Below are 15454 nucleotides of genomic sequence, written 5' to 3'. Positions count from 1 at the left end.
ACTACCCCCATTTGGATAGTAGTTATGTCATGTCTCACTAACTCACTTCACTAGAATAACGACTACCAAATCACATTATTATGAAATGTAAATGTGCTACAAGAATTCCTTCATTGCATGAGAAGAAATTACATTAATTTTTTTTATTACTTCTTACATCTTTTAAGAACTACCAAGTGCCCGTGTGTTATTGTTTTGTACCCCAAGTGTCACCGTGTCATTGTCCTTTCAAGATTCTGAGAATTAAATTTAAGTCACATCAAAGGAGTGAATGTCACTGTGGTAACAGTATTACCTGTAAAGATTGGACAGATCTTCTCCCAGCAGGTGATTCCACCTTCTGATGTAAACTGTCCCAAAACAACCTCCAGGAAGAACACGGGTAAACCACCCCCAAACAGGAAAATGAAATATGGGATTAAAAAGGCACCTGGAAAATAAATAAGACAAGCAAAATGAGCTGTCTTGTCAAAAGTTTTGATCATTTGTGATCTCAGTACTGAGACCCCCACCCATCACAAGATATTCTGGCGTTTTGTTTTTTAAATTACCACTGTAGTTTTTGAGTCAAGGCCGGAAGTGTATTCAAAATGAATGGGAAATATAATGAAAGGACTTATACTTCTCCTTCCAGCTGTCTCCACTTCTGACTTCGACTCAAAAACTGCAGTGGCAGTTTTCCCCCCAAAAATGCCCATAAAAAACCTGAGTGGAAAGCTAGAAAAACTGTTCCCACAGGCACTCATTTTTTTGGCCCTTATTTTCAGCTGTTTGGACTCCAAACTAACAGCAGAGGAATACACTGTAACAAGACGGCAAGCATAGGAAGGTGTGTCTATGAGCAACGCTTTGTGTGACCCTTACCTCCCCCATTCTTATAGCAGAGGTACGGGAATCTCCAGACATTGCCAAGGCCAATAAAGCCTCCAGCCACTGACAGCAGAAAGTCGATCTTACTGGCCCACTTTTCCCTCTGTGGGGGCTTCCCATCTGCCTCATCTTCAGGACGTGTTCCTGGACTCTTGCCTGGAAAGGGCTTTAGGATGTCTTTGTGAAAGTCCTTCAAATACTGTAGTTTTTCCTTGTTGGACATCTTTGCACCTAATGGAAACATGAGGTGACAAGGACTGAGATATACACAAATCCTGACCGATAGAAGGCAGCGGTCTGAGTTCTAACAGAACAGTAACTTATGTTTTTTGCACCTAAGCACTTAAAAACACTTGAAAATTACAAGCAAAGACCTCATTTGCATACAACTGTAACACAAAGCAAAACAAAAAACATGCATAAAACACACAAAAAAAGAAAACAACTCGATCTTTGAACTCTGGATAGATGCCTTATTACATTTTAGTTGTCGAGACTGCTGCTGGAACCAGTGGATGCTTTACAATGCAACTGTGAGGCAGCTGCTGCATAATGTTCCATGAGAGTGTAAGCCTTACTGCAACTTTGTTCTACCAGGAATGATCAATATAAACTGAATTTCCGGCACAGACAAATAATGTGATCTGGTGCCCTCCTTTTCTAATTTTTTCTAACCTTCCCCCTGATTTTTCTCCAAGCCGGAAAGATGTAAGGCTTTTTATTTTGCTGTGCAAAAGCCCCAGGCGTGGAGACATCTGCTTGTGTGTTACTCACCCTCTGTGCGTGACATTGCGACTCAAGGAGTCAGTGCCCTTAGTGCCCAGATAGTACCATGGGGAAGGGAAACAGACTGAGATTTATTTTCCAACACTAACTTTAACCCTTTATGTAAGGGGATGACTGGTGATCGCTCATTATGGGACAACCATTTTTGCAAGGCAGAGATCTGCTCACAGAAGTTGTCTGTTCCCTTCTCCCACTTCTATTAGGAGCTCATACAAACTGATACATTGTAGCATACTATCAGGACAGGAGAAAGATTTATACTGCTGCTGTGACTGACTCATGTGATCACTTACAGTCCATACATCACATGACAACAACGACCATCTTGTAATGTAACTGTTGTTGTTCATATTTGTTGACAGAACATCTTTTGCCTTGTTAAATGTCGCTCTGATGAGAAAAACTAAGAAAAACTAACAAAACCAGTTTGCTCACATATGTACCATTATGTGGGCCACAAGTGCTGGTTATCTGTCAGATACTCCAATAATGGTCTGAACAATTGTAAAATCTGCTACATTGGAGAGAACAGCAACCGCCACGATGTGTGATACAATATCTGGCACCACAGATTATATCTTACTGTTCACCTTTAGTCGCCGAGTATTTTATATCTGGTGGCTTTGCTCCTGTATCTTCACATCCCGAGAGACACAATTAACTTTTATTGATGTACACACAAATAACCCGACAGCCAAAGAAATGTTCATTAATGATAATTACAATGAGGAAGTGTTAGCAGATCTGCCTGTCATTAACACTTCTGCTGCCAGAGCGTTTCTAACAAAGGTTGAAGCTTCTTGGTGGTGGCCCCAGGTCCCATAATATATAAGTGCAGCAGTATGCATTGGCAGAGAACAGGTGCAATGTTAGATCAATAAATATATAGATATGGAGAGGCTCCTGTCAGGCTAATCACCAATGAAGACCCCAGCTACCCAACTGACACCTATACCCACGGTGTCTAAAAAATGGGTAAATTACAATATAAAATATGGGGCTCAAGGCCATGGATATTTAACCAATGATTTCTTTATTGTAAAACAAATGTTAGCATGCATAAATTGATACAAAAATAACATAAAAATACACTGTGACCTGCAACTCACAGGGCCCTTGTGGGTCGTCAGGGTCACCACTATAACAGTATGTGGTATCTTGGTACCAAATTGCATCTGTTACCTTGTGGTGAGGTCCCCAAAGTCAGAGTCCTTAGTTACCGATGGGGTCCTCATCTATAGTTAGCCCCTTGTCACCCCTTTAACAGTTAAAATTATTCAAATTCTAAGTGTATATATGTATATAATGAATACTTACCTTGTTGTAGTGTCACAGGACCTGTGGGTCATGTGATGCGTTCCAAAACTCTATGGTTTTATGGTTCAAGGACCTTTGGAGGAAGTTAGGTGATCGCCCACCATGCATTGTAACGGTGAGTGACAGCTGACTCGGACCAATCCAAAACGGCCCTGCCCCTGCCCATATAAGGGAGCGGCAGCCATTAAACACGTTTTCTTTTCCTCGTGGGCTGCTGATGGAGGAGGATCTGCGCAGCTGTCATCAGCAGTACCTAGGCCCAAGCCTTGGGGCAACGGCCATCTTACAAAACTGTGAGTTATCTCAATCCCTGTTAACTCTGCAAGATCACCGGACCTAAACAGACCCCTAAATCCGGACGGATCTCTGCATCACTCCTAATTCTAATAACCTTTTGGATAAGCTAATGGTCCGCGGCATCTGTCAATCACTGCCGTACTACATAGAGACTGTATTGCTAAGACTGTTGCTGTTAATTGGATGTACCGCAAGTACTTCAGTAAAGTTTATACAAGTTCAAGTTCATCCCTATTGTGGACCTTCATTCATTTAAACACGCACCTATCGTTTCTGGGAAGGGTGGCGATAGGCCGAAGATTTACCTCAGCGTATAAACCCTCACCCTGGCATCACGAGTGACAGGGGTTAAATTAACCCCTCATATACCGAAGCGACACCCCAACTACACTACACCCCCAAGGCCCTACCACAAGTATAAATATAACAAAATGGTATATATGCATGCAATGATGGGATACCGCTATAAAAATAATATAAATATAGTATAATATAAAAATGTGACCGTACACGTAATAAGACTAGTCCATCATAGCATAGATAATATGAAATACGCAAAATGTTCTGTGGGGAAGTTAATAGCTAGTATGCATATAATGGCGATACTAGTGTTAGTGGAGTTCCGTTTTGTCCTTGGATATGGTAAGTATATAGAATGCAGTAAGTTCAGTTTATCAATATAAGGAATGCTCACCGATCCGGGAGTAGATGCCTCTACTTATGGTAAGCCGTGTTACCTGTAAACGGATGCCGGTATGATGAAGTTTTACCTTCCTGTGAGCGCTGGTCTTTGCGCCCTGTGTTGGCTATCTTGGCTGGAAAGAGCGCTGTTGGCGACTCAGCCATCTCGCAGAATCGCAGCGCTTGAAGATAGTGGGCTCCGACTCGGTGGACTGCAGCGCTGCGCGCTGTCAAGTACTTTGAGTGACATACACTAATGAGATTTTTGTGTATAAAATATAGATACATAATGTGGAAATAAGTAATATATGGAATACTCCACATTGGTCTGTATATCTATAGGAACGTATGCTTGCGTATATAGAATACTCCTCATTAGTCTGCATATCTATAGAAATGTATATTTGCATATATATTCAGATTTGCTACATATTTTATATGCAGATAAATGGGATAAAAATTACATGAAAAAAAATGATGATATTAATGTAACACCCTAAAAAACTCCATATATTATAAAGATACTAAAACATGAGATTAAAAAAAGAATATATATATAAAATGAAAATTATATAACAACATGTAAAAAAGCTGATCAATGATCCCACTTTAAAGTTGGATATAGGGGGAAGATAAGGAGATTTCAGATCAAGCCAATGGACAATGATGGAAAAAGCTACATATACAAATGCCTTTTATTGGGTGCGTAGATCCAGCACTGACTAATGTCATCACTGGTGGTTAAGAAGTAGGCCCAACCATAGCCACAGCTAGGCAACAAGTCCTGCAGCCACAGGAAGACAGCAACAGATTGCTAACATTTGGCTGAAGAAGCTGGTAGTCTACTCCTCTTCCTCGACAACAATTTTGGACACAGACACCCCAGAGTGAATAACAGTTGATGGTCCCCAGTGCTATGCAAGATGGTCTTGGCAAGGACCCCTGTTGAAGCATAAAACCATCAAGGAAGGAATGGTCCAATCACAGAGGTCATTAATAGGGCACAGTCAATTGGATGAGTCAAGGGCATGTCCGGCTCCCTAGTGAGACATAACAGACCACAGCAAGTGTGCCAAACATCTGACCTCAGTAATGGTCAATGACCTACTTAGAGGTCTAAGAGCTGGGTGAGCCTGCCCTCATATGTTATTGTTAATATCTAATCACTGTATGACAGTAAGTAACAAATAAATCAAATAAAACCCAGGAATTCACCACTTCAACTTCCTTTTTTTTTTTTAACATGTTACTAGCAGAGTACCTGCATTGCCAACCTAAACCATGTGGGAGAGAAAAAGCAACAATGATGCTCTTGTCCTCATATCCGTCCTTATATTCATATGCCAACCACATATCTCGTCCTTATATTCATATCTTGTCATTAGGTAAGGATGAGCTGTGATGAAGAGATTGTGGTGGGAAGACCTGTGATGTGGGTGTATCAAGCGAAAACAGTGTTTTTGGCCTACACGAAAAGGGCAGAAAATTGTTGCTTGTGGTGGGCATAGCTTGCAAGCTTGATCAACGCACTCACCAGCAGACGAAGAGCTTATGGAGTAAGGTACTGGAAGTCCCATAGACATGCATAGGATTTTAGGGGAAAAAAAAAAAAAAACAACCCTCACAAAAATGGGTGGGTTAGGGTTAATTTAACTATCCTATATTTCTACATACATCTGACACATAAGTAACGTGTACCAAGTTTCATCAAAATATCTCCAGCCGTTTAGAAGTGATGATGGAAAACATATTTACACACACACATTGAGTTTTATTTATATAGATTTTTTTAGCTGTAATTAAAATTTTCACAATAAAAAAATATATCCTTTTCATTATTTTTTTTATTCTATGTGTCTTGATACTGCTGCCAACCATTGCTGCTGGGGGTGGGTTCTGGCTAAAATCTGTCTCCTTCCCCCTCTGGCAGCTGGTTATATAGTTCCAGTGAACAGAGGGCCAAGAATGACTGTTCATCCTCCAGTACTAAGCGCATTAGGAGGATGTGCACATTGCTACACACAACAGGTCGTACCATACTCAGTAAATAAATGTCTTTTCTCTTCAATAGATCATTTTATAATGAGTGCAACCACTTAGCACAACAACCAGTTTTCATTTTTTTATCCTTACCTTCTAGGGCCTTCTTATTTTTTTTTAATATTTCTCCTACAATATTGTCACATTATGACTTTTAATTTTGTGGGCCAAGTTGTTTTAATTTAATATGGGAAACTAATACTAATGATAAAGGAGGTGGAATAGAAAAAAATGATTCCCTCACAGGTTTTTTTTTTTTGGGGGGGGCTTCACATTCTAATACCCATAACTTTTCTTATTGTTCTGACAATCACTGTGTATCACTGGGTTTTTTCCTGGCATTTACTTTGTTATTGGGTGGCCATTTCCGGATGTCACAATAGGAGATGAGCTAATCTCTTAAGATTTGTTTCTGGACCAATTTGGTGAATCTCTAGTTAATTTCAGATTATGATTCTGAAGTGCCAGGATTTCCCTGCCAATGACCACACAAAGTATATACAGATGCAGGATCTCCTGTCAAAAACAGGAGTCCCTGCTCCTGTACTGTACACTAAGCAGTGATACACATTTTGCTGAGCCGGGTGGAGAGCCAATGTAGTGAGTATAAGCCGAGATGCATACAACATTGTCAGTTACAATTGGGCTGCTCAGTGTATAGGAACAGCGGATAGTCCAAAACAAATCACAAAATATTTGAATTTTAATAAATCCAATTTTTTGTGAAATTCGGAACAAATACTATGGGGGAGATTTATCAAAACCTGTGCAAAGGAGAAGTTGCCCAGTTGCCCATAGCAACCAATCAGATCGCTTCTTTCATTTTGCAGAGGCCTTGTTAAAAATGAAAGAAGCGATCTGATTGGTTACTATGGGCAACTGGGCAACTTTTCCTCTGGACAGGTTTTGATAAATCTCCTTCTATGTGTACCAAGTAAATTCACTCATTTCTAGTCACCATACCATTGCTTGTTTGTTTGTTTTTTTTCCATTTTTGAACATCTGATTATTTGTACAATACACTGCAGAACTTACATAATGTTGAGATATTTTCCTGTTGCATGCATAGTTTGTGTCAATGTGACACTACAATTGTTTTGCAGAAATTGCCAATAAACACTGCTACACAACCTATTACAGGAAATAAATAATATTGCAGAATGTAGCAAGAGCAACCAAACAATATTTATTATTTAGGCACTTTTCACATCATCTTTGTGTAGTGTATGTTTCCAACAAGTCAGGGAATTACCACGAAGAATGGAGGACAAATACAGTTACCCTGAATGGCTTAGGAGCCCTGCCCTTAGATCTTCAGCGGCAGCCTGCTGCCACAAAGTGCCAGGCCCCAGTGACAACCGTCAGGAGTGCAGATGAGCTGTCAGGAGCCGATCAGACTTTGATCATCCACGCCTGCCAGTGACGCCATGAATGCCCTTAAATGCAAAAAGTGTCTAAAATATATAATAAATGTGTTTTGGGGGGCACCAGAATTCTTGCCCACCTTGCTTGGTATATCTGCCCTATAGTGTTACTATTTTACTCTATAATAAAGAGCATTCAATGTAGTGTCTAATGGAAATTTCCAGCCCAGCATACACAGTGACAAGCCGCACGTAGCGCAGTGAAATGAAAACCACTTCCCTTTTCAATATAAATCGGCTGCTTTTTTTATTTTTTATTTTCACAGAAACAAAACCTTGTTGGGGGAAGAAGCAGCTGAGATGAAACATGATGACACAGCAATACATGGAGGGAACTTTATTTAAAGGGCCCCGCTCCTTTAGATAACCATCTGGTTTCTTGTAAGTTCTGCACCTTTCTAATATACTGACAGTTTAAATTATTTACAGTATATGGGTAGAGTGACATGTAGCGTATACACAGTGTATTTCATGCTGCGGATGCACTGATAGCAGCAAGGTATCTGATGCTGGGTAGGTCTGTGTGTCCGCGCTAGTAGCAGCGGATTTCCCATATTAGACACAGTGTACCCTCATGCTATGAGCGGACATACACAGCTACCTGGCCACAGATAAGCCATAGAATGTGCTCAGTGTGACCCTACCCTTAGGGTATATTCACACGTACAGTATCTTGCGAATATTTGATGCGCAGGATTTAAAGTTGCAGATTTCAATGTACACTAAATGACTGAACACAGAATCAAATATGCAGCTTCAAATCCTGTGCATCAAATATGGGCAGAATACTGTACTTGTGAATACACCCTTAGGGCTCGTGCCAGAGAGGGATTGGCGTGGACCGTACCGGAGGATCGGTTCTAAGCAGTTACTGGTTTTCACCAGAGCCCGCCGCAAAGCGGGATGGACTTGCCGCGGCGGTAACTACCAGGTCGTATCCTCCGATAGTGGCTCAACCTCACTGGCAGCTGAGACAGGCGAAGTACAGAAGGGGCAGGCAGAGGCGTGGCCAGACGTAGCAAAAGTCAGGGCAAGCAGCACGGGTTCTCAGGAGGTAGTCGTTAGCAACGGGATCGGCAACAGGCAAGGAAATGCACAAGAACGCATTCTCTATGGCACTGAGGCAACAAAGATCCGGCAAGGGCAGGAAGGGACAGGATACATTTATAGGAGTGACCAATTACGGATTGGGCCAGGCACCAATTAATGGTGCACTGGCCCTTTAAATCTTATACTGCCGGCGCGCGCGCGCCCTATAGTGCAGGGACACGTGAGCAGGGAGCAGGGGAGAGGACCAGAGCGGGCATGGGTAAGTGGAGCTTGGACGTGCGCGGGGACATCCCGCAACGCGGACCGCGTCCCCGACATGGGCAGAGACGGAGTTTCCCCTGGGACAGACGCTGCGAGCGCTCCGGTACAGGGGCAGGGACCGGAGCGCTCAGAGTTACAATCCCTAAGGGTAGGGTCACACGAGCCGTATTTTGCTACATATTCTCCTACCTATTAAAGTCAATGGGTAGCAAAATCAGCTGCAGAAAATGAGCAGCAAAATATGGCGCAAAATACTGCACGTGTATACTGCACGGCCTAGCTCATAGAGCAGGGGGAGTGGCCTTTGGCTGTCCGGGCATGCTGGGAGTTGTAGTCTTGCAACATCTGGAGGTCCGCAGGTTGGAGACCACTGGTCTAGAGGGATATCCTATGTGCAGAGGAAAAGTGGTGCCGTTGCCAATGGCAAAAATAAAAGCAATATGATTGGTTGCTATAGGCAACTGCTCTGCACTTTTTTGATAAATCTCCCAAAATAATGCTCCAAATCACTGACAGTAAGCAAAGATCTTGTGGAGAGTTACTTCTTCTTGAGAGTTACAAGACTTTTCACCTTAGGGTGGGTTATACGGTTTCAGCATACGGTTTCATAAAAAAATGTGTGCAACCGTACAGAAAACCGTGCCCATAGACTACCCATTCAAAACCGTATGCACCATATTGTGTACGGTTGTCTCCGTTTTTCAAACCATATGGTTTTTTACTTTTTTTTTTTCCGGACAGAAAACCGTGGCCTACCGCGGTTTTTGGTTCAGGTGAAAAATCGTATTAAACCGTATACATTTTTTTTTTAACAAGGGAGTCACTGGAAACCGTACAGAACCGTATGTGCGTACGGTTCCATCCAATTTTCACCATACGGTTTTTGACTTTCCACAGTTTTTTTTCCTGGAATTTCAATCAAACAAGTGAAACTTTATTCATAATGGAGTGAAAAGTTCAAAACGTATACTTTTTTTTCTTAAAAAACGGCTGCAACTGGACATCATTTTTCAAACCGTATACAGATAAAAATTTGTACACACGTTTTGATACAGTTTAGTCAGGTTTTGAGGAATCCGTTTTTTTTAATCAAAAACCTGATGCGGGAACTGTATTGCAAAAACGTGGTGTGAACCCAGCCTTACAATGATGAAGTGTGATACTGGCTACATATAGATGAATCAGCCGCAGTGATGGAAGAGACTTTTTTTTTGTGAGCGAGTCATCACTTAAAAACACCAATGAGTGGGAGAGCATACTGGTTTCCATGACAACAAATGGACTGGTCGCACCTGATGTCGCCAATATGTAGCTTTAAACATATCAGTAAAAATGTAAAGCAGCCAACAACTGAGATAGAATCTGTGGGCCGTGGCACAGCCATTATGGTGTCCTTCACTTCCTCCTTCCTCTCACACTAGGTTCTATGGGGGAGATTTATAAAACCTGTCAGAAGGAAAAGTTGCTGAGTTGCTCATAGCAACCAATCAGCTGGCTTCTTTCATTTTTCAGTGGCCTTTTCAAAAATGAAAGAAGCGATCTGATTGGTTGCTATGGGCAACTCAGCAACTTTTCCTCTGGACAGGTTTTGATAAATCTCCCCCTATGTATATCTGATGTCTTCTGCCATGAGGAAAGACAATCGTGTCTAAAATCCTCTCACACTCATCACACCTTTGGAACCTATAGGCCTCAAGCCCTCGACCCTATGCGGGAGATTTATCAAAACCTGTCCAGAGGAAAAGTAGCTCAGTTTCCCATAGCAACCAATCAGATCGCTTCTTTCATTTTTAACAAAATGAAAGAAGTGATCGGATTGGTTGCTTTGGGCAACTTTTCCTTTGCACAGGTTTTGATAAATCTTCCCCTATAAGCCTGTCGTCTCAAAACTGTGGACCTCTAGGTGCTGCAAAACTACAACTCCCAGCATGCCCACACAGCCAACGGCTGGGAGTTGTAATTTTGCAACAGCTGGAGGTCCACAGTTTGAAGACCCCTGCTAAAGTCCTTTGCCAAATTCAAAAGAACTTTGCATGAACGTTACTGGGTTTTCTAAATGCAACCACCAGAAATGGCGCAAAATACATACATATTGGCTGACATTTATCATTGTCTTTAGACTGTTTTTCGTGTCTACAAAAGGCACAAAAAAGGCGCAAGCAGGGTTTACTTGCGCCCTTTGGTTTACACATTTCTGCTGATTTCGAGTTGCAATCCACTGATTTTGGCAATACACTTGATATGGAAGGGTTTTATGAACTGCGCCTTTTTGTCAAAAGGTGCAAAAAAGGCATAAAACCAGACTTCGCTTAGCTTTTTGGTGTATGTGAAGAGAGAATTTTCAGAAAATGTGACCTGCACAAAATGTATCAAATGCTCTGCGACCATTTAATAAATTTGGTACTCCTACACATCACCAGCACCCAAAAAGTGTACAAAAATGCTTCACTTATACCTACAATGATGAATGCCGGCCATTGTCTGCCGTGGCTGAACAATTTCTTAACACATGAGGCTAAATGGAGAATACTGTAAAATTCCAAAGGACACTGCAACTATTGAAATAATTCCAAATATGGCTGGAAATTATAAGCTAGTAAGCTATACGGCAACCATTATAACTGTAATGTGTCGCCACATAACTGTATAAACGTGTCGCCACACCCCAAAATGTAAACCAAGAGCCGTACATGTTAAAAAAAAAAAAAAAAAAAGGCACTAAATGCCATTTTCCACTCCCCTACTGTTTTGAACTCCAACTTTATGGCAATAATCTTAGGAAATTCCCAGATACTGTAATGTGACCATTATCATGACTAATCAATACAGCGCCCCCATATCACTGGAGGACTGTCAGCCTTTACAAACACAGTGTTGAGTTTCATAGTAAACTGAATGAACGGTGCAGAAGGTAGTGGCAATACGGTGATGGCACTAAGATCTAGGATCCAGTGTGTGGCACTGTAAGCTCATTGCAAAAAGACATTCTCACTGCCCTTAATTGCAGTAAATATAGTAGTTGTACCCTGTATCCAGAACAACATTTTCCTTGTATATCATACCTACTAGATGAGGTAGCAGAGCCAAATTAATCATTTAAATGAGTGGTCTATAACATGTGGCTCTCCAGCTGTTGCTAAAACTACAATTCCCAGCATGCCCAGACAGCTGGAGAGACTCAGGTTGGAGACCACGTATTTATATGAACATTCTAATAACGTCTTTTATTAGGGAATCCTTTATATTCTGTTCACAACACATTTTGACCCCAGATATGTCCTCCCCGTTGTTTAGCAGAACAAGCTGCAATGGGGGACACATACTGTCCCCCATTGTACTGGCTACCTAACTTCTATCTACATTATTATAAAGTTGTGCCTCAAGACTTACTCAGCTCTGCTTCATCACAGCCAGCACTATACAGCACAATACCCCTACTGATGCTGCCGATGTAAGAACCAAGAACAGATGCCGACACTATTTTGTGTATTTATAATACACGACTAATTCATATCTAACTGTATAAATCTGTTAAACAGCGGAGTAAGTCAGTTGGTATAATTCTATTATTGGTATGAAGGGAACCATGATACTTCTTCTCCAATGAAGCCCAAATCACATCAGACTCTACTCCTGCTTTAATATATGTACTGTACACAGCAGGAACAACATACAGATGTAGCAGAGCTGAATGTGTGAGGTCCCATTGTTATTCGTTAACAAGAAGCGTTCTATGCTGTAGAATTATTACTTGCTGTCATGCCTTGGCATATCTGTATTCATAATCGTGTTTCCTACTGGATACTGTCAGACACCCAGAACAAGAGTGAACTGCAGGGTCTGATGGTCTGCTGTGACCTCTAGTCCTCACAGAAGTCCAGAACGCATATACAGTTGTCCCTCAAAGTAATTGGTTCCAGGGCGACCATTGTATGTTGAAACCATCGTATGTTGAGACCAGAACTCTATGGAAACCTGGTAATTGGTTCTAAAGCCCCCAAAATGTCATCCAAAAATAGGAAAAAGTGAGGATTAAAGATAAATAAGTAGATAACTAATACAGATAAAGCAATTCTTACATATAAAAGTAATAAAGATCTGCTGGGAGCTGTAATCACTGTCTATGTCAGTGTTTCCCAACAAGGGTGCCTCTAGCTGTTGCAGTTAAAAAAAAAAAAAAAAAGCTTTTCACCGTAGTACCCCACTTTTTGGAATACTGCCACTGCAGTTTTTGAGCCAAAGTCAGAAGTGGATCCATAAGGGAAGAGAAGTGTAAGTCCTTCCTTTATATGTCCTATTCCTTTTGAATTCACTTCTGGCTTTGGCTCAAAAACTGCAGTGGCAGATATCCAAAAACTGCCAGAAAAAAAACCAAGTGGAAACTTAGCCTAAAGGGGCTTCATCTATGTGCAATGTTCATAATATATACAGAACACTTACCTACACTGACAAGGAACCAAAAGGTCCCGGCAGGACTTTTTAGCCTCTGAGGTGTCCAGGGACTAGTAATCCTTCCTGGAACCCACAGATGTTCAGCCTGTCCCCCTGTTATACCAGTTATACCAGTTCAGCGCCAGCTACAGGTGGGCTGACACGGTTAATAAAACGTATTATCTCTTTCCGTTATGTATTTTATTACCATACATTATACAAGACATGTATTATGGTTATATTATTTTACTCTATATTCTATATCCTACTATTCATTACACATCACTGTACATTATATATTACTATACACGTAATATAAACCCTTTATATAATTTTACCCTGTTACACAACTACTCGTATTAAATGACTATCTTACCATATATTTATTATTATAGGATTACACATTGTGTAATCACTATTTTATGCTATTATATATTACTGTTATACTATTGTAAATATATTATGTTATACTATACTTTAGACATTTCTGTAAACTGTTTTACACTAGATTATCACATATTGTCCCATTAGATGTTATATTATAATCCATTATATTGTGAAAGTATTCACGGGACAGGACACACAGTATCAAGCTCTTTATTGCTGTAGAGATAATGTTGGTAACTGTGCCAGGCGGGCAGGAGGTCGTGGGGATATGTATGCATGGAGCTGTGTGTGATCCAGATCTAGGAGAGCAGCAGGTTATCTCCAGTAATACAATTAAAATGTATTCAGATATCTTTCTGTAGATGACTGATATACAAAATACTTAGCTACTTTTCTTGTCCGCACAAGCACCTGTGAACTACACCAGATACAACCGTATACTGTACACTAGCATTACTGAATATACCCTGCTGTATGTAGGAAAGAACAGTACAGAAAAAATAAAGCCCACCTCTTTGAGAAGACCACCCCCATTATCCAGAGCAGATTTTGTGTGATGATTTTTTTCAGGCCTCTGTACATTATATATTGTGATCATTTTCTTTGAGAAGACTTGTTGGTGGTCAAAGAGGATTCACTGTATATGTAGTGTGTCATCTATATTCACTGTATATGTGGTGTGTCATCTATATTCACTGTATGTGCAGTGTGTCATCTATATTCACTGTATATGTAGTATGTCATCTATATTCACTGTATGTGCAGTGTGTCATCTATATTCACTGTATATGTAGTGTGTCATCTATAGTCACTGTATATGTAGTGTGTCATCTATATTCACTGTATTTGTAGAGTGTCATCTATATTCACTGTATATGTAGTGTGTCAGCTATATTCACTGTATATGTAGTGTGTCATCTATATTCACTGTATATGTAATGTGTCATCTATATTCACTGTATATGTATTGTGTCATCTATATTCACTGTATGTGTAGTGTGTCATCTATATTCACTGTATATGTAATGTGTCATCTATATTCACTGTATATGTAGTGTGTCATCTATATTCACTGTATATGTAATGTGTCATCTATATTCACTGTATATGTAGTGTGTCATCTATATTCACTCTATATGTAGTGTGTCATCTATATTCACTGTATATGTAGTGCGTCATCTATATTCACTGTATATGTAGTGTGTCATCTATATTCACTTTCACCTTCAGCAATATGAAAAGTCTGTTACTGAAGTTTTTCTAGGGAGTAGAGTGGCACATTACTTTGTATAGTTGGCCGTGACTGATTGATAAATGCAGCACACATAGAGCAGGTCCCGTCTGCTGGATGATTGTACAGTAGGTCATGTAAGATGCATGATGAGTACAGAATATATGGATGGTATATATTCTGGATGATGAGTGCAGTATACATACAACAGGACCTATACATTGTATGATGAGAGCAGTACATGTATTGTAGATTCTATATGCTAGATCAGTGGTCTCCAACCTGCGGACCTCCAGATATTGCAAAACTACAACTCCCAGCATGCCCGGACAGCCTTTGGCTGTCCGGGCATGCTGGGAGTTGTAGTTTTGCAATATCTGGAGGTCCGCAGGTTGGAGACCACTGTGCTAGATGATGAGTGCAGTATACGTATAGTAGATTCTATATACCGAATGATGAGTGCAGTATACATACAACAGAACCTATACACTGTATGAAGAGAGTCGTACAGGTATAGTAGATTCTATATGCTGGATGATGAGTGCAGTATACATACAACAAGACCTATAAGTTGTATGATGAGAGCAGTACATGTATAGCAGATTCTATATGCTGGATGATGAGTGCAGTATATGCTATATACTGGATGATGAGGGCAGTATATACACAACAGGACCTA

At 40.6% G+C, this 15454-nt stretch overlaps 1 protein-coding gene across 7 annotated transcripts in view; it reads right to left on the bottom strand.

Annotated features, from left to right (window-relative positions):
• SLC6A6 (solute carrier family 6 member 6) overlaps nt 1–15454 on the bottom strand; it is a 345728-nt gene that overhangs the window by 50634 nt on the left and 279640 nt on the right. For 6 of the 7 annotated variants that reach the window (XM_056524916.1, XM_056524917.1, XM_056524914.1 and 3 more), the window contains 2 exons: nt 865–1101; nt 296–430 (listed from right to left, as the gene is read on the bottom strand). In XM_056524916.1, the coding sequence (XP_056380891.1) occupies nt 296–430; nt 865–1093 (364 nt within the window). In that variant the 5' untranslated portion in view covers nt 1094–1101. Of the gene's footprint in view, nt 1–295; nt 431–864; nt 1102–1350; nt 3470–15454 lie in introns of those variants that run through there. The other variant, XM_056524921.1, reaches the window with a different exon arrangement.

The sequence above is a fragment of the Hyla sarda genome, chromosome 6 (genome assembly GCF_029499605.1).
Source record: "Hyla sarda isolate aHylSar1 chromosome 6, aHylSar1.hap1, whole genome shotgun sequence".
Lineage (NCBI taxonomy): Eukaryota > Metazoa > Chordata > Amphibia > Anura > Hylidae > Hyla > Hyla sarda.
The sequence above is the reverse complement of the archived record's forward strand: the minus strand, read 5'-3'. Positions and strand labels throughout refer to the sequence as shown.